Genomic DNA, 18,183 nt, shown 5'->3' with positions numbered 1-18,183 from the left:
TAACAACCTTGATGATAGTACCCCGGAATGGATAGATGTCGTGCTCTTGCCATATATAAATACAGTCATGGGTTACTGTAAGTAACCATGAAATAATGCGGATCGCGAAGCAGAATACGTGTCAAGTTTATGGAAGCGAGTTCTTAGCTGGCGAAGTTACATGAGCCGGGAATGCGTGTAAATAGACTGCAAATTAGTCTTTTTTTCAAGTGCCAGAGAGTCGAACCATGATTCGGAGTCGATATAACTTGTACTTCAAATGGGATTGAGGCGACACACCGAAATTGACAGTATTGGGCCCGCATTCAGGCTGATCTACCAAGTTGTCGATCCGTGTACTAGCAGTGACAAGGGCGTTGAACGAGTGGGTACCCAGTATAAGCTTGATGGAAATATTGCTGCCTTCGGTTTGGCGCATGGTGAAAATTTCAAAATCATTCTGGCCTACAGACGGTACGGATGTCGATTGGAAAGTGGAACCAGTGGAGCTGCGTTTTTCTGCGTGGCTTTCAATGTCAGGGTCATGGCCATATACTTCTCAATTATTACTGATCCGATTAGTGCTCTTGCTGTGATGAAACGTTGGCTTGGCTTGATGTCATGGTTGAGTAGTTCGATCATTTCCTTAGTCAATTCAGTGCAGTGGCGTTTGGTTAAGTATCGGGAATATGCTCCAAATTCACCAATGCTGTTGACTGTATCGCGAGTTGGAAACATTGTTTGAGGAGATGCCTCTTGAACAGCACGACTTACAGTGAGTGGTGTTGGTTTCTCCTATTGCTTACCAGAAGGCCTAATTGTATGTATGTTGAGATGGCTTGTGGTCTAAAATCTAGTGATTAAGAACGATACAACATTCAAAGTAAAAAAACAAAACTTACCCATGTCAATTTCTTAAAAAAAGATGGATAAGAGAAGAAGAGAGCAGACAAAATAGCGAGGCATTAAATAGGGAGGGGGCGAGAGGACAGGCGTCTTTGTTTTTTTACGTAATATGAGAAAAAAAAACTTTGCGCAGCAGACGGTACAGTGCTTTCACGGTCCGCATTCCGGATGATCAACCAAGTTGTCAATACGTGTACTAGCAATCACAAGGGCGTTGAAAGAGTGGGTACCAAGTATAAGTTCAATTGAAATGTTGCTGCCTTCGGTTTGGCGCATGGTAAAAATCTCAAAATCATTCTGGCCTACAGACGGTACAGATGTCGTTTGCCTTGTTGAACCAGTAGAGCTACGTTGTTCAGCGTGGCTATCGATGTCAGGGTCACGACCATATACTCCGAATATCAAAATAAGGAGACCGTAATTATTTTCAGTATCGATGATTACAGACCCGATTAGCACTTTTGTCGCAGTAAAATGTTGGCTTGGCTTGATTTCCCAGTTTTGGTTGAGTAGTTCGATCATATCCTTGGTATTGGCGTTTACTTAAATATGGTGAATAGCTCCGATTTCATCGATGCTGTTGACAGTATCACAAGTCCGAAACGTGGTTTGGGAGATAAATATTGAGTTGGATGCCTTAGAGTGGGTGGTGTTGGTTTTGAAAGCATGGTCTGGAACTGTTCTATATGGCTTGAGGATAAATTGATGTCTATCTCATTACCATCTTCATCGGTTACTGCAACAGGTACAAAATCTTAAAAATCAGCAAACATCAGTGCGCGTTTCTTTGATTGACCGTTTTTGTTGATTTCTCCTATTGTATACAAGAAGGCCTAATGGTATGTATGTTGAGATGGGTTGTGGTCTAAAATCTAATAATTAAGAACGATACAACATTCAAAGTAAAAAAGCAAAACTTACCCATGTCAATTTCTTATAAAAAGATGGATAAAAGAAGAAGAGAGCAGACAAAATAACGAGGCATTAAATAGGGCGTGGGTGAGGAGCAGGCGTCTTTGTTTTTTTACGTAATATGAGAAAAAAAAACTTTGCGCAGCAGACGGTACAGTGCTTTCACGGTCCGCATTCCGGATGATCAACCAATTTGTCAATGCGTGTACTAGCAGTAATCAGGGCGTTGAAAGAGTGGGTACCAAGTATAAGTTTAATTGAAATATTGCTGCCTTCGGTTTGGCGCATGGTACATATCTCGAAATCATTATGGCCTACAGACGGTACAGGTGTCGATTGGAGAGCGGAACCAGTAGAGCTGCGTTGTTCTGCGTGGCTGTCAATGTCAGGGTCACGACCATATACTTCCAAAGCTAAAATTAAGAGACCACAATGGTTTTCAGAATCGATGATTACCGATCCTATCAATGCTCTTGCTGCGATAAATCGTTGGCTTGGCTTGAACTCTCAGTCTTGATTAAGCAGTTCGATCATGTCCTTGGTCAATTCAGTGTAGTGGCGTTTGATTAAGTATTGGGAATAGGCTTCAAATTCACCGATGCTGTTGACAGTATCACAAGTTCGAAACATGGTTTGGGGAGATGACTCTTGAACTCGACGCCTTACTGTGAGTGGTGTTGGTTTCGAAAGCATGGCCTAGAAATTTTCTACATGGCTCGGGGATAAAATGAAGTCTAACTCATTTCCTTCTTCATCGGTCACTGCAACAGGTACAACATCTAAAAAAACGCCAAACATCAATGCGTGTTTCTTTGATTGACCACTTCAGTTCGTTTTTCCCATGGCATATAAAAAGTCTTGGTCGTAGATATGTTGAGAAGGGTTGTGGTCTAAAGTATAATAATTAAGAACGAAACAACTTTCGGATTAAAGAAGCAAAACTTACCCATGTCAATTTCTTAAAAAAAGATGGTTAAAAGAAGAAGAGAGCAAACAAAATAGCGAGGGCGTGGGCATCTTTTTTTTTTTTCACGGAATATGAAAAGAACTTGCGCTACTGATAAATTAATAGGACGAGATATTTATTTTTTCATGTAGTTAATATATAGGCCTGGCATATTTTATTTTTGTACTAATGGTTTTTAATGATGAACAATGAGAATAAAAGGTACTGCATGATATGTAGAGGAAGAGCGAGACAATAGGTATAAATTTATTAAAATTAGTATGTTATTAAAATCAATAGGATTTTAAGTGGTCGGATAGGGAAGGAATAACACTTTTTTTGTTTGTGTTTGATAAATAAGATGCCAACAAGTTGGCTAATTCCTCAGCAATATAATTCAAGTCGGTATTTCCAATGATAGGGATAGTATCATTGTCTCCAAATAGTTGCAGTACTTGTTGAATAACACGTTTGGCCTTGGTTTCCTTATTAAATTCCGTAATCAAGTTTTCGACATTGGTCTTTCCAAGATAAGCATTCTGACCATCCCTCATTACAGACGTAGCTAGCATAGCTAAGAACCTTGATGATAATGTGCCTGAATTGATGGACGTCGTATTCTTGCCATATGTAAAAACAGTCATTGGTTGCTGCAGATAACCATGGAACAATGCGGATCGGGAAGCAGAGTACGTGTCAAGTTTGTCAAAGCGAGTTCGGAGCTGGCGAAGTTGCATAAGCCGGGAATGAGTATAGATAGACTGCAAATTAGTCTTTTTTTCCAGCGCCACAGAGTCAGACCATGATTCCGAGTCAACATGCAACTTGTACTTTGTGTGGGAGTTGGGAGGCACACCGAAATTGACAGTATTTGGACCGCATTCAGGTTGATCTACCAAGTTGTCGATCCGTGTACTGGCAGTGACAAGGGCGTTGAACGAGTGGGTACCCAGTATAAGCTTGATCGATATGTTGTTGCCTTCGGTTTGGCGCATGGTGATGATCTCGAAATCATTGTGGCCTACAGACGGTACAGATGTCGATTGCCTAGTGGAACCAGTGGAGCTGCGTTGTTCTGCATGGCTGTCAATATCAGGATCACGACCATAAACTTCCAAAGCTAAGATAAGGAGACCACGATTATTTTCAGAATCAATGATAACTGATCCAATGAGTGCTCTTGCTACGATGAACCGTTGGCTTGGCTTGATCTCCCAGTCTTGGTTAAGAATTTCGATCATTTCCTTACTTAGTTCAGTGTAGTGGCGTTTCGTCAAGTAGCCGGAATATGCTCCAAATTCACCAATGCTGTTGACTGTGTCGCGAGTTGGGAACATGGCTTGGGGAGATGCTTCTTGGACAGGACGACTTACAGTGAGTGGGGTTGGTTTGGCAAGCATGGTCTGGAACTTTTCGACGTGGCTTGGGGATAAGATCACGTCTACTTCATTACCATCTTCATCGGTCACTGCAACAGGTACAACATCGTAGAAATCTGCAAACATCAAGGCCCGTTTTTTTGATTTACTTGTACGATCTGTTTCGCCCATGGCAAACAAAAAGGCTTGATCGTATGTACGTAGTGAATTGTTATGGTCTAAAATATAAAAATTAAGAACGAAACAACTTTCGAATTGAAGAAGCAAAACTTACCCATGGTGATTTGCGTTAAGATACTAAACTGGAGCCGTTTGAAAAAGACTGTTTTCCCGTTTTAAAAACACTGATTGCCCGTTTTAAAATTACTGATTGCCCGTTTTAAATATACTAGCAACCCGTTGAAAAAATTAAGTTCTAGACTGGTGTGACTTGTAATGTTTTTTTCACACCACATGTCTCTCCCTTTTCTCACGATTGACTTCATAAACTCCATTCTGTAATTCTTCCTTTTGGTCCTTTTTATAAAGTATAGTTCTCTTTATTTTTTTTTCTTCTTTTTTTTTTTTCGTTATTCCATTAATTCGATTAATTAACAATACACTTTTGGTAGGTTTTATTTTAATTTATTGCTCATTATATTTCTTAACAAATAATTGTAGTTGGTTTTGTTTATTGTTTCATATGAAGTCACATTTCAGACCATGCGTAAGCCAAAACGGGTGCTTAATCATCTTACAACGGGATCACGCTTATGTAAAAACGGAGCTTACAATATTTTATTTGTTTTAAAACGGGGTCACGCTTACAGTGGGTCCACCCTCAATTGGTCATTTTTTTGAACTTCATTTGGCCACTATTCTGAAAATCAGTTTGTCAATTTTAAGATAGCTACTGAATGTTGAATAAAGGCTCGGAGATGCTCAATGGGTACGGCTTAACTACACCATTTGTTGCTTTATTATTCATGGAGCCATATTAGGATAGAGTCGTAAATAACAGGGTTTTTTTTTTTAGGTAACACTTTCTCATTTGACCGGATACAATGCGAAAAATTAGGTCTAGACGACCAAGCTATTCGAGAACACGATTGGATCACAAAAAGATTCTTTACTCATCCGCGGAAAAAAAGAAGACCTAAAACGCGAAAACAACTTGATCTTGTGTCACAATGTGTTCATTTTGAAGGCCATCACATGCTACGTTTATCCATCAAGGTCGTCATTTCACAATTCCCTGCTCCTTATTACTTCAGATGGAAATGTCTAGACCTCCGTATTTGTTTTTTAGTAAAGTCTACACATACGCCCAAAAAAAAAGGTTAAAAAAAAATGATTAATTACGTCAATTTGACATGCCATTTCATCCTAACTATTTTTTTTTCTAAACTTCGTAATAGGATGCTGGATTTTGGTGTATCATAAAATATGCTTCACTACCAGTACATCCTATTACTGAAACGCTCATAGACAGCTGCTTGTTTCGGGTGTTTGCAAATAAATTTTATTTCAAGTAAATAATAATTCCCCGAACCATTAAGGGTATTCAATTGCCGTATTTTCGAATAAATCGTATTTTGACGAATAAAAAATTCAGCCAATCATATTTTTTTTTAATTATTTGACCAAGTTTTTTCACGAACATTCTACAATAAAAATTTATGATTGGCTGATTTTTTTTTTTATTCCTCAAAATACGATTTATTCGAAAATACCCCTTATTATGGATGATTAGATAATTCTTGGCGCACCTTCTAGGGTTGTTGTGAGGTGTTTCTGACGGATATTGAAAGTGCGAGGCAAATAATACGCCACAGTACCAGTGACGGCTATTGGTAAGATAAATACCTCTTGAAACGCAGCGAGATAGCATTAGAAAAACATCGTATATTAATAAAATTAATCCTTTACACCCCAATTATATTCTAAGAAAGATAGCATCCTTAAAGGTTAAGATTTTGTTATTATAGTCAAAAAGTTATTCAAGTATGGTACAGTTATCTAAGTCAGTAGGTAATTTGAATCCCTATGTAACAGCCCACCGAAATCAGGCTTTAATATATATTTCTTACGTAATATATATTCATTTTGGGGTATTCTAGGCGCACCTGCTGGCGCACCGATATCGGGCTTTAAAGTATGTTTCTTACGTAATATATTCATTTTTGGTGCGCGTCAAGCGAATGCATGAGCTATGGCGGATCGTATTTTATATCTTACTTAAATACAACAAGGCCTTCTTAAATGAAAATCACAGGTATCGCCTTTAAATTCATTTGCATTCTTATAATTTAAGATAAGATTGACACGTATAATCAGTTTCACATAAATAAGGCTATTCCTTCATGGCATGCTTATGATTTAAAGATTAACAAATGGCAATACACACTTTACTGTTCGGCTACTTTGTTTTTACCAAACTACTTTTAAGCTAAGAAGATTTCATTTCTCTTTAGTTCTGAATCAACAGTAACGAATATCATGTTGTGCTTTCTTCCATACTCATCGGCATTGGAATGCGAATGCACTATAACAGCAAAAGGACTTACGATTCCGATGGTTTCGATCGTTCGCGATTACCTTATTCTGTAACTTCAAAAATGTTCATTTTTTTAATAGGTAAAAGTAGGACTAAAATTTAACGAAGGGAACTTTTGAGCAAAGTACTGTTGCTTATAAAATATAATACAAATACGTTGTTCCTATCTTGACACACCCTTTCCGCGCACCCAAAATGAAAATATTATGTCATAGCTCGTTGCACTACTTTCGCGTACCAAAAATGAATATATCACGTAAAAAATGTATTTTAAAGCCCGATATCGGTGCGTCAGCAGGTGCGCCTTAGATAAACGATTAAATCATTCTAACATAAGCTCTTGTTTTATCACACGCACTTTTTTTTCCCCCTTTTCTCTTTTCTCTTAACATACTTTTCTTCTTTGGAATTAATATTGTAAAAAAAAAAAGGTTGGTTTATAATGACTTTTGTTTCTTCAAGAAATATTAAATCATCACCTCTTTCTTTTTAAAAATGAAAAAAGATATATTGCCATTCTTGCTACGGTTAGTCTTTGATATGTAATGGTGATCCTCCCATGTTGGTTTCTTGGACAGACTCACTGGATGTGGAGACCGTAAATGGCTGTGACTGGACTATAAATGAGTGCAATCAGACTGGCTTGCTGGTCTTTGTCCAGGAGAGCTGTAAGTGATCTTTAAAAAAAATTACGTTTGAAAAAAAAAATACAGAGGAGCTAACCATTTCCGTATCAGAACCTATTTCTCTTGGACTGCGAGTTCAAGATCTCTTGAACAACTCGCTAATAAAGAGCAAGGGCTATACATAAACGTTCGCAGAAGCCGGATCAAAAGAGTAGAACGAGGTAAGATTTAGTGTTAATTGCATTAGATTCACAATTTCTCAAACTATCTTTGTAAACTTTAGGCGATCAGAAGACGCGTAAGTCGTGGTAGACTTACAGTGCTTACTGTAGCAGAGTACAGTAAGCACCGTGGCATCCTTATGGCATCGTGGCATCCTTATGGCATCCTTATGGCATCCTTATGGCATCCTTATGGCATCCTTATGGCATCCTTATGGCATCCTTATGGCATCCTTATGGCATCCTTATGGCATCCTTATGGCATCCTTATGGCATCGTGGCATCCTTATGGCATCGTGGCATCGTGGCATCCTTATGGCATCCTTATGGCATCGTGGCATCGTGGCATCCTTATGGCATCCTTATGGCATCGTGGCATCCTTATGGCATCCTTATGGCATCCTTATGGCATCCTTATGGCATCCTTATGGCATCCTTATGGCATCCTTATGGCATCGTGGCATCGTGGCATCCTTATGGCATCGTGGCATCCTTATGGCATCGTGGCATCCTTATGGCACCTGCTGTAGGCGATTACAGCAAGTACCGGTCCAACAAGAATAAAAAAGATTCGAAAAAATTCGAATATTTCAAATGGTAATAAGTAGTTCTGCTAAAACTCGCTGGCTAAATATATGCTCCCCAGGATCACAAAAAATAATGTTTATGACCGTTATAATAATAGTGAAGGATCATACTTTGAAAACCTCGTAAATGATATCAAAGTCGAGCTGGAAGAACACCAGAAGACTTTTACCATCAAGGATGTCATCTCTAGGAAGTTCAGTCCGATCATGAACAAATCCATCGGGTTAAAAGCAAAATTTGCTGAAATCGATAAGGTTAAGGTTGTGAATAATACCGAGCGTGCTCAGAAGGAAGTTTTTCGATTATGTAAGCTTTTTTTTTTTTTTTTTTTTTTTTTGGATATCTAATTATCTACTATATAGCTTTTTCGTTTCATTCTTTTTAAGCTTAAATCAACACACCAACAAGCCAGGCATGTTTTCAAGTGCCAATATTAAGTCTTACTCCGAAGAAGACTTTAAGCTTAAATCTTGGTCATTTATACTGGAGGAAATCTTTGGATATGGAAACATAAACTTGAAATGGTAAAGAAAATGAATTCCGCTTTTGAATCCTAGTTCTTCAGTGGATTGAAACTAAAAAAATGTCATTGTAATTATGATTACTAACCTAAATACTTAATAGGGGAGATACGATACCTGGCTTCTTAAGCAAATCAAGTATCACATCTAAATTAGATCTTCGTGTGAGTGCTCCTTCAGTCTCTTCAGATCTTTCAGATCTCTCATTGACGGAATTCGCTAAGAAATGCACCTCCAGTAAGTACTATTTGGATAAGCTCAAGCTGGTATTGTTGTCTAAACTCCACTTGAATTCCCTCCTACAAGAAGACATCATGTAACCCATCGGATGCATATATGCCTCTCATGCAAATTATGGGATTTGACGGCCATCTTCTTCATCTCGTCTTATTAAAGCCCAAGCAGTATATGTTGGTTAATGTTGCCACGTTCTCATACCCTGCCACTAAAAGCCAAGTCAAGGAAGGAGGAATCGAGAAGCTTTTGAATACCCTGTCCTATATAAAGGTAATGTGTCCTTGCAATCACTCACAGTACAGTTAGCTCAATTAGCCGTAAATTGTTGTAGAGCTCTGCCTTAGATATGAAGAATAAAATAAATGATGCAAGGATTCAAAAGCACATTAATAAGATTAATGACCTCGTGGGAACAAGGACTGTGACGGATATCAAAGACTGGCAAACGAAGTTGCTCTGGCCGGAACATGTCTGTTCTGGAGGACGGCTGCGACTGGGATGAAACTAGTGAGGTTATAGAGGAGACCGTCGAGAAGGACTATGAGGAAGACGAGGAGGAGGAGCTTAAGGAAGATGAAGAGGATCATGAGAGTGAAGGGGGATGCTTTGTAGATAAAATGATATATACTCACATTGTATATCATCTACTCGGTATTTAATGGCCACCCAGCACTGAAAAATTAACCATTTATTGATCGACATTATTAATGTCTGTATTTCTAATTCATACTCCCTGGTTAACCATCTATTTCAATCCTTTCTTATAAAAAAAATTGAAACCCGTTTTTTCCATTTAATCAATAAAAATTCTTCAATATTTTAACCTTCTGTTTCTTGGAATAGTTCAAAAACTTGCTATCAATTAGCTTTGGCTACAAAGTTTGAATCAAAGGATAGTATTTGGTATACATATAAAGAATATTCCATTGTTACAATGGCTTCAGGTTTTTGACCAAAGAGTGTTGTATAAAATCCAACTCGTTGTCTAGTCAACGGACAGGTTTATCTTAACCGTGTTTCTTGCACAGATTAATCTTGGCGTACTCGCTACTGACTTTGAGAGATAACACTTTATAAAGGCTGTTGAATACATGTACACAAAGAGTGACTATTAGTTTAGAATAGACGATGACTAAAACTGGGTTGATAATTACAGCCAAACCAAAACATATTCGTCTTTGAATGGTATCTTTCACCTGCTAAAAAAAAAATCTATCAGGGTGAATTTGGGAAATTATGGGATTCGAAAAAAAAAAAAAAATCAAACAGGCGCGTGAGCACTGTATAAAATAGAAAAAATTGAATCTGACGACAGGGTAACACAGACAAATAAAGCAATCCTTTGTGTTGCGTGGGCGCAAAATTCTGCGAATTTTTTTTTTTTTCGGGACAAACACAATCGTATGGGGCGAAAAACTGCCTTTATATCAACTTGGTACTGAAAAAATAGGATTGACTCTTAGAAAAAAAAGGTAAAATTCTATATACGCCCAACATGCAAAAAATAAAAAATCAAATGACACTATGTGTTATGGGGGGGGGGAGAATAACGGCTCTTTTTTGTTACGCCCGCCACGCCGCATTGACGATCACAGATATAAGAACTCGAAACGAAAATAAACAAATCCGTCTCATGGTGTGTTACACTTTACAAAAAAAAAACCTAAAAAAAATGCTTCATCACCGATCCAGACCTTTTGTTTACATTTGAGGTAAGATTTGATTTTGTTAAACCTCATCATGCACGCGGTCTAGTTCTTCTTGTAAAACCGCCTTTTTTTTTTTAGGATCTAGAAATACATTTATTTTTTTAGGAATAAATTCTCATTCCACATTTATATCAACTTTTTTTAAATTAAAAAATTTACTACATTTGAGGGTGTCTATTATTTGAGTGCATAAAATCTAAAAGGTAAAGATCTGTACCGAGATAGGATAGAATAACGACGACTAAAGAAAAAGAAACTCTTTTTTTTTTTTGCTAGTTTATACAATGACCGCATTATTTCTTTTTCTCCTGAGGCCCCCCAAATTCAATATAGCGAGATCAACTGCATTTCATTGGTTTAAATATCTTGTTAGATGGCCGTGCATGACATTTATGATATGATAGTAAAACATGGAACGCCTCATACACCTAAACAGAAATTCTGTATTTGGTAATTGTACTTTACGGGCAAAAACAAAACTCTTTGTAGAATCAAGGGAAAAAAAGAAAATCCTACGAAAATGACGATTTTATGTACGGGGGAAAGAGAGAGATATAATTTTTTTTTTTTTTGAAATCTGTTTGTAAATGCAATGAGAAATAAACCAATGTGTGCGCATAAAAGTGTTTGGATGATGCATTATCATCTATATTACCTCTTCAGAAAAAAAAAAATAATTTATTTTAAATAAAGTAAAAGGGTAAAATAAACAACACTCTCTAAAGGCCCTTTTTTCAACTTTATCCCATCTCCTGTCATGCATGCGGAAAAGAAGAAAATTTAGGAGAGCTATAAACGAAGAAAGTGCACAAACTAGGCCCTATTCCCCTACTTTTTCTCTTAACCCCTTCTTATTTCCCCTCCATCACTCCTTAATAAGTAAGCAGATGTATTGTAACTTGATATGTTTCTTTCGACCGAGCTTACATGTTTCTCTTGGCAAATGCAATCGTGCATTTTTGGGTGGCAAAAAAAAAAAAAAAAAAAAAAAATGAATTTTTTTTTTATTATTATTATTATTATAATTATGTGTAACAGTATACAATAGTAAGATAACCTTATCTTATCGCTTATTTTCTTTTTTTGCGATAAAAAAAAAATTATTTAGTGTACATCTTCGTAAAGCGGGGGAGGAGCGGTCATTAAGAGCATTAAATTATTGTTTGTGCCATGATATGCTTTATCATCCAATATTCGATTACTGGTATTTTTAATAGGGTATAGCTTTTTCAGCCATAGGTTAGGTCTCATAGAGGAAGCTAATGATGATGCTATAGATGTAGAGGATAATGCATGCGATACAGTAGGATTTGTGGTTGTTAGGTTGGAAGGAGTACTGTCAGCTGCTGCTGATGCTGCTGATGCTGATGCTGCTGATGTTTCTTCTTTTTGATTGTATACGGGTAAGGTTAAATAATCGTCCATGGATGATAGTAAAACGGAAATAGGTGCATCCATCTGCAGATCCTTAATTGAACCATCCTTTAAACGTAACCTGGTGTAGATTTGTATCCAATGGCGCACGCGAATGTTGGGATGAGATGTGGAGGGTCTTACTTTGAGTGTATGTTTATCTGGTACCACATAAACAATGCGTATCTCACTGCTTGTGTCATTTGCCAATTCCGTTAATGACAAGTTGGTGTTATTTGGAGGTGATAAGGCAATCTCGTGGTGTAAGATACGGGTAGTTTGCATCGATGGTGCCTTGTATTTTTGACGTTCGATTAATTTAACGGATAATTGGTCAATGGCTTTGACAGCACATTTACCATTAAAATGAAAAGTGATGGGTAAGAAGATGCCAGGTATAAGTTGACCTCGTTCAATGTTGAGTGTGAGTTGACCACCCGTGTCATTAATCACATGTGTTTGTGTGATACATTGTTGTTGCTGTATTTCTTGACTAGGTAGACGGATGAGAACCACCTGTTTTTGAGAACGTAGGATAGATTTGATGAGGAGGAATCTTGGTTTCACATGCACCTGACAGAGGAGTTTATAACGGATATGTCCAAGTCCGCATTCGATAGATTCTGAGAGCGCATTGGACAACAAAATCTCAAATGGGAAGGCGTGTGTACCTTTTTTGAGTAACAGTGAATTTTTAGAAATGGGAATAGTGGAATCTACCAAAATATGCTTATCCCAATGCTGGGAAGCTTTTTAATGTTTATCCTTTTTTTAATATGCTGTTTTTTTTTCTTTTTTTTTTTTCTCTGTTGTATTTTTTTAGGGTTGAGTATACCTTCGGGCCAGAGTGTCTTGGATGTACCAATAAATTGAACAGTGATGCTGTGTACAATGGATGAATGAGACAATCCTAGTCTGATTGCACCACGCAGTATATTTATAGTCTGTTTATCTTTAGGCTGTCCTCGTAAACAAACCACTGGTTCCACCAAATCAATCGAGACAGATTTACGAAACATTGACGGGAGTTTTTTTTTTTTTTATAAGAAGGGAGATAAATAAAAAAAAAAGAAAAAAGAAAAAGAAAAAAAAAAAGGAAAATGTAAAGCTACCAAAGGAAAAAAAAAAAGAGAGAAGGAAATTATAACACTTATTGATGTAATTTGTTTGCAGAGCCCCCTTTTTTCATTTCTTATGTTTCCAATTGGCCACTAATAAACTCCGTCATTACCACCATACGACATTTTTTTTTTTTTTTTTTTTTTTTTTTTTTTAAAAAAAAGAAAATACTCGGGACCAAAAGGGTCAGAAAATATATATTTGGATCCAATGGGTTTGATTTTCTTTATTTCCTTCTCTCTCTTTTTTTTTTTCTTCTTCTTCTTTTTCATCTCTCTTTTCTTAAATATAAATCATATACAATGCTTCACCTTGTGAATCAACGATATGATATTATTACTACACCGGATAGGTCAGTACCTTCTAGCCCATCACTGTCTCCAGCAGTGGTGACTCATACAGTTGCAACAAGTAGCAAACCTCATCGAAAGTCATGGGATGCTACAGCAGTGGATTTAACAGAGCTATCCAAACTATTAGCCAACAACAACAATAATAATAATAGTGGTGGTGGTGGTGCTGTGAAAGCCAAAAATAATAACAATCATGCTAGGCCCCGTTCACAATTATTTCAATCTTCTAAACCACCTTCTCCAACACTTTCTACGTCATCTGCAGAACCCACTTTTTGTACAAATTCCAATGCAGCAGCCGCACCTATTCTTCTTACCACCTCTCAACAACAACCCCGACCCATTTTATCACACCGACCTGCTAGTACTTGTTCCACACCCTCACAATTTGTCTTTAAAAAACCAGAATATGATGAAAGATACCACCAAACCCATTTTCATCGTCAATCTTCTTCCTCCTCTTTACACAATAATAATACCTCAGACCGTAAGGATCTATTTTTGGCTTGGTCTGATTTACGTAGATTCTTTGTAAATACTCAACAACAACAACAACAACAACAGTGTCTTGTGTCACCAACGTCACCTACCACTTCATCATCACATTCTCATGAAGATAATACCATCATCACTACTTCTGCAACAAAACCTGGTACATTTGCCAACCAATTTCGACAGGATATTGGTGGTAAATATGGAACATGGGGTAAATAAAAAAAGATATATAGAATAATCTTTAAAACGAGAGCTAACACAAACACACACCCCTCCAGGAAGATATATTGGAAAAGGAGCTGGAGGTTCGGTCAGGCTGATAAGACGTTCGGCGGACCAAAAGACATTTGCGGTTAAACAATTTAGAAAGCGATTAGTGCAAGAAAGTGAAAAAGAGTATATTAAAAAGGTAACAGCCGAATTCTGTATTGGGTCTACACTACATCATCCCAATATCATTGAAACACTCGATATCATTCAAGAGGGTAGTAGTTACTTTGAAATTATGGAGTATGCTCCTAACGATCTTTTCAATGTCGTCATGAGTGGCATGATGTCTCGTGAAGAAGTTGCTTGTTGTTGGCGTCAGTTGTTAAATGGGCTTGAATATCTTCAATCGATGGGTATAGCGCATCGCGATATCAAATTAGATAATTTGGTTTTGGATCATTATGGAATATTAAAGATCATTGACTTTGGATGCTCTACTGTATATAAATATCCATTTGAAAATAATATTACACAAACTAAAGGTAAAAAAAGAAATGACCATCATCCATTCCTTTGAACTAATCATACCCTATATACACTTTATTTTAATTTTTTGCAGGCATCTATGGCTCGGATCCTTATATTGCTCCTGAACAATACACTCAGCCTACCTATGATCCTCGTCTTTCCGATGTCTGGTCCTGTGGTATTGTATTCCTCTGTATGACAATCAGACGTTTCCCTTGGAGAATACCCCGTCAAAGTGATCCTTCTTTCCGAGCATTTGCCACCAACCAAAACCAACAACAGTTTCGATTACTCAAGTTATTACCACGTGAAGCTAGACCCGTCATGGCAGGTATCTTGGACATTGACCCCGCTAGAAGATCTACCTTGGCTACCGTCTTGGCTGATAAATGGGTGCAACAAATCGATGTCTGTCATATCCATGAACCAGGTACCAGGCATGTCCATCATGTCTTGACCGCACCTCCTTCCACAGGTGGTCGTGATAACCTTGTTGTCGTCACCCCAGAACCTCCTGGTGTCGTGGCCGAAAAAGAAAAGAGAAAGCGTCTGAGTAGACCTGCTTCTCCCTCCATTATACCTGCTGCTGCTGCTGCTGCTGCTGCTGGAAAGAATCCTTCCGCCTAAAATAGAGTCCCCCTACAAAAAAAAAAAAAAAAAAAAAAAAAAAAAAAAAGCGTGATTTTTTTTTTTATTTTTTTTTACATTATGTTTCTTTCTGCTTATAACTCTTATTCTTACACCAAAAAAAAAAAAGCTTTGTTTTATATATATTTAAAAAAAACTGTTTATCCCCTCCCCCTTTTTTTTTCCTATTAAAAAGTATTGTTACCTTCTTTATTTAGTAATTGTCAAAATAGAAAACCCGCGCTTTGCTTTATAACATCATTTTGTTTTTGATACGTTGTACGACTCGAAATACTAAAAAAACAAAAAGATTCATTATATCGTGTAGATATACAGTGATATAGCTTCCAACTGCCATTTATTGAACGGAATTTTAAAAATCCATAGGGACGTTTTTAGCTTCCAATTGGTCTTTTTTGAAGTTCGAAACTTATACAAAATCAAGATCGTGGCCAATATTGTAGTAACAACACTAATTGGTAAGTAATTCTTCGTCGAATTTATTTTGGGTGCAATGCAGTTTAGTAATCGTAACTCTGTCTTAGACGATTAAAGATGGAAGCCAATATGTTAAAAAGAGGGAAGTGGGCAGGTACTTTTTTTTTTTTGAAAAAAGGAATTTATAAATCACGCTATTTTATAAAAGTAGGTCAACGCAAATAGAAGCCAAGCAAGCTCTCTCACTGATTTTTCTCAAATATGAATAAGGCTCTCCACTGTAACAGTCTTTTAGAAATCAGTGTTATTTTGCTTAAGCCTTTATTGCATGCTTTAAAACGGTATTTATGAATATTCTCTCTTTTTTCCAACCAATTGATATACATTAAGATGCCTCACCCTTCACGGCTCCAAATATCAATGGCATCCGCCGCAACAACAGCTTTTTTAATAGAAGCAATAGTAACAGGACACCAGCAATAAGCAGCCCCTCAGCGTCAGCACTACCAAAAAAAAAAAAAAAAAAAAAAAGCAGAAGCACCATCAAGAAATCAAATAAGGATAACTGAATTTTAATAAGTGTAATCTTTGCATTAAAAGTCGTTGTTAAGCCCAACTCTTTTTACCAGAAATCAATGATAGAAACTCTTGATGCTCGCGTTGGAATGGGGGTTAAGAAATAGAATTGTATATGTTGACAGTTGTGATTGTTGATGGTATCGACATACCGTCGTCACTGAGGATGGTGATCCTGAGGATCAGCTGTACAATGTACCTAAAAGGTTACTAGGGACAGGTAAATACTATCTTCATTTTATGAGTGATACCATATGAATAGAATGGATAAATTTTTTCAAGAGATAATAAAGGGTACTTTATCATGATATGGATAATGCTCCCTGAAATAATTGATCCATTAATTATGCAACAAGGTTCTACCCTTACAGTGTACACTCGTCCAGAATTAAAATCTCAATCGAACAATCCTTGTCCATCATCATTTAATAAGAAGGCAAAAAAGTGAAAGTGGGCGGGTAAACTAAGTAACGTAAAGACCCCCCCCCTGATTTACTAGAATCATTAAGGTTAACCAAGCTGTACGGATGAATTCATCTTTTTATTTCAGTATTTAGTTAAAAATCAATTTGAAAAATTCTCAAGAAAATAAAATGGCACTGGGTCTACAGTAATACAGGCTTTAAATTCGACCAACCATAAATTCTTTATTATGCTCGAACATTTAATAACAAAAGATGTGTGGTACATTTATAAGAAGTAGTAGTAGCTGGGTATGGTGCATCCCAGCTATAACCAAAACAATTTACGACCATTTTCAAAATAACTATATCTCCTCCCTCAGTTTTTTTTTTTTTTTTTTTTTTTTGCACTTCTGTCCTAAAATTATGAATTTACAAATGATTAAAAATGATGTTTTTACAACAGAATATCGATATCTTTGTTATTGATTGAGGATATACATTTTGAAGTTGACAATTTTATAAAAAAAAAAATTGTAAGTTCAAACCCTGGAGAGGGTTAATTGAAAAAATAGTACGGAATAACATTTTGCCCTTTTTATATTTTGCATGATTTCTTACTTCAGAATAAATTCAGCAAAAATGAGTTCATGTTTTGTAGTGTCATTGCATAGCTCATTTCTAACCGCGGTCCTCAATTACACTTGGATGCAGTCCGAAAATATTTTTGAATGTTAAATGATGATCGCGATCAGTACAATTTCGAAATTTGGAATAAAGTTTTGGTTATCGCTGAGATGCGCCATATGTCAAATGTTTGCAAGGGAATTAGAGGCATATATTACACGCAAAAATAAATAACAAATGAGGAGCACAATATTCTGATTTTTTTTTTTTTTTTTTTTTTTTTTTTGTTAAGGGTATGATTTAATACAAATTTTTAAGTCACACATCACGGAGTGGTGGGACTTGATGAAACGTTCGTGGATGTAACATAGACAAGATAAATAATCTAGGTTTGATACAGGGTGGATAATCTTATTAATTTGTTGATGCAAATTTGGGTAGTTTACTCTCCAGCGATTTTCGTTGTTGAGCTGAGTATGGCAGATAAAAACCAAGATATCTTAGTATCGAAAGTGAAGATTCGTGATAGTAGGTCAAATGGCTCTAGAAGTTAGGAACGTTTCCCAATTGCTATCATGTTTACCATTGAGTGAGAAAGCTTCGGATTTGTCTTCGTTGAATTTGGCATTAGACACCCTAGCGTACTTATCCATACGGTACTCAAGGCCTTCTAGTTCGAGAGCGTCTTTTACAATCACACAAACGTCATCTGCATATGCTAAACATTTGATAGGAGTACTGACAGTATTAATAGTTGAAGGCAGGTGAAAGCCTGTAATACTATCATCTTGTAATATAGACAGGATGAACGGTCCAAGAGCTAAATTAAATAGTAA

General features: G+C 36.8%; 6 protein-coding genes across 6 annotated transcripts; 3 read left to right on the top strand and 3 right to left on the bottom strand.

Moving 5' to 3' along the window:
• The first annotated feature begins 164 nt into the window (after nt 1-164).
• EV154DRAFT_72898 (uncharacterized protein) lies at nt 165-855 on the top strand. The gene has a single exon (XM_051607751.1). It carries the CDS (start codon nt 260-262, stop codon nt 722-724), a length of 465 nt encoding a protein of 154 aa, XP_051461160.1. The 5' UTR covers nt 165-259; the 3' UTR covers nt 725-855.
• Nucleotides 856-999: 144 nt separating this feature from the next.
• EV154DRAFT_548890 (uncharacterized protein) lies at nt 1,000-1,972 on the bottom strand. Its single transcript, XM_051604836.1, has 3 exons — nt 1,807-1,972; nt 1,607-1,639; nt 1,000-1,427 (listed from the first exon to the last, which is right to left on the bottom strand). The coding sequence occupies exons 1-3, from the start codon at nt 1,808-1,810 to the stop codon at nt 1,036-1,038; spliced, it is 429 nt and encodes a 142-aa protein (XP_051461159.1). The 5' UTR covers nt 1,811-1,972; the 3' UTR covers nt 1,000-1,035.
• A 1,008-nt stretch (nt 1,973-2,980) lies between these two features.
• On the bottom strand, nt 2,981-4,400 carry EV154DRAFT_548888 (uncharacterized protein; the record flags this gene model as incomplete). The annotated part of the gene is made up of 2 exons (XM_051604835.1): nt 2,981-4,340; nt 4,397-4,400. 2 exons carry the CDS (start codon nt 4,398-4,400, stop codon nt 3,037-3,039), a joined length of 1,308 nt encoding a protein of 435 aa, XP_051461158.1. The 3' UTR covers nt 2,981-3,036.
• A 3,879-nt stretch (nt 4,401-8,279) lies between these two features.
• EV154DRAFT_72844 (uncharacterized protein) lies at nt 8,280-9,077 on the top strand. The gene is made up of 3 exons (XM_051607750.1): nt 8,280-8,399; nt 8,456-8,617; nt 8,718-9,077. Exons 2-3 carry the CDS (start codon nt 8,508-8,510, stop codon nt 8,932-8,934), a joined length of 327 nt encoding a protein of 108 aa, XP_051461157.1. The 5' UTR covers nt 8,280-8,399; nt 8,456-8,507; the 3' UTR covers nt 8,935-9,077.
• Nucleotides 9,078-11,591: 2,514 nt separating this feature from the next.
• EV154DRAFT_548886 (uncharacterized protein) lies at nt 11,592-13,067 on the bottom strand. The gene is made up of 2 exons (XM_051604834.1): nt 12,809-13,067; nt 11,592-12,722 (listed from the first exon to the last, which is right to left on the bottom strand). Exons 1-2 carry the CDS (start codon nt 12,990-12,992, stop codon nt 11,665-11,667), a joined length of 1,242 nt encoding a protein of 413 aa, XP_051461156.1. The 5' UTR covers nt 12,993-13,067; the 3' UTR covers nt 11,592-11,664.
• A 265-nt stretch (nt 13,068-13,332) lies between these two features.
• On the top strand, nt 13,333-15,345 carry EV154DRAFT_497804 (kinase-like domain-containing protein). The gene is made up of 3 exons (XM_051600296.1): nt 13,333-14,151; nt 14,219-14,692; nt 14,770-15,345. Exons 1-3 carry the CDS (start codon nt 13,395-13,397, stop codon nt 15,303-15,305), a joined length of 1,767 nt encoding a protein of 588 aa, XP_051461155.1. The 5' UTR covers nt 13,333-13,394; the 3' UTR covers nt 15,306-15,345.
• Nucleotides 15,346-18,183: the final 2,838 nt, after the last annotated feature.

This window comes from Mucor mucedo (genome assembly GCF_025094135.1).
Source record: "Mucor mucedo strain NRRL 3635 chromosome Unknown EV154scaffold_15, whole genome shotgun sequence".
NCBI classification, from domain to species: domain Eukaryota; kingdom Fungi; phylum Mucoromycota; class Mucoromycetes; order Mucorales; family Mucoraceae; genus Mucor; species Mucor mucedo.
This window is presented reverse-complemented; position numbering and strand designations above follow the sequence as displayed.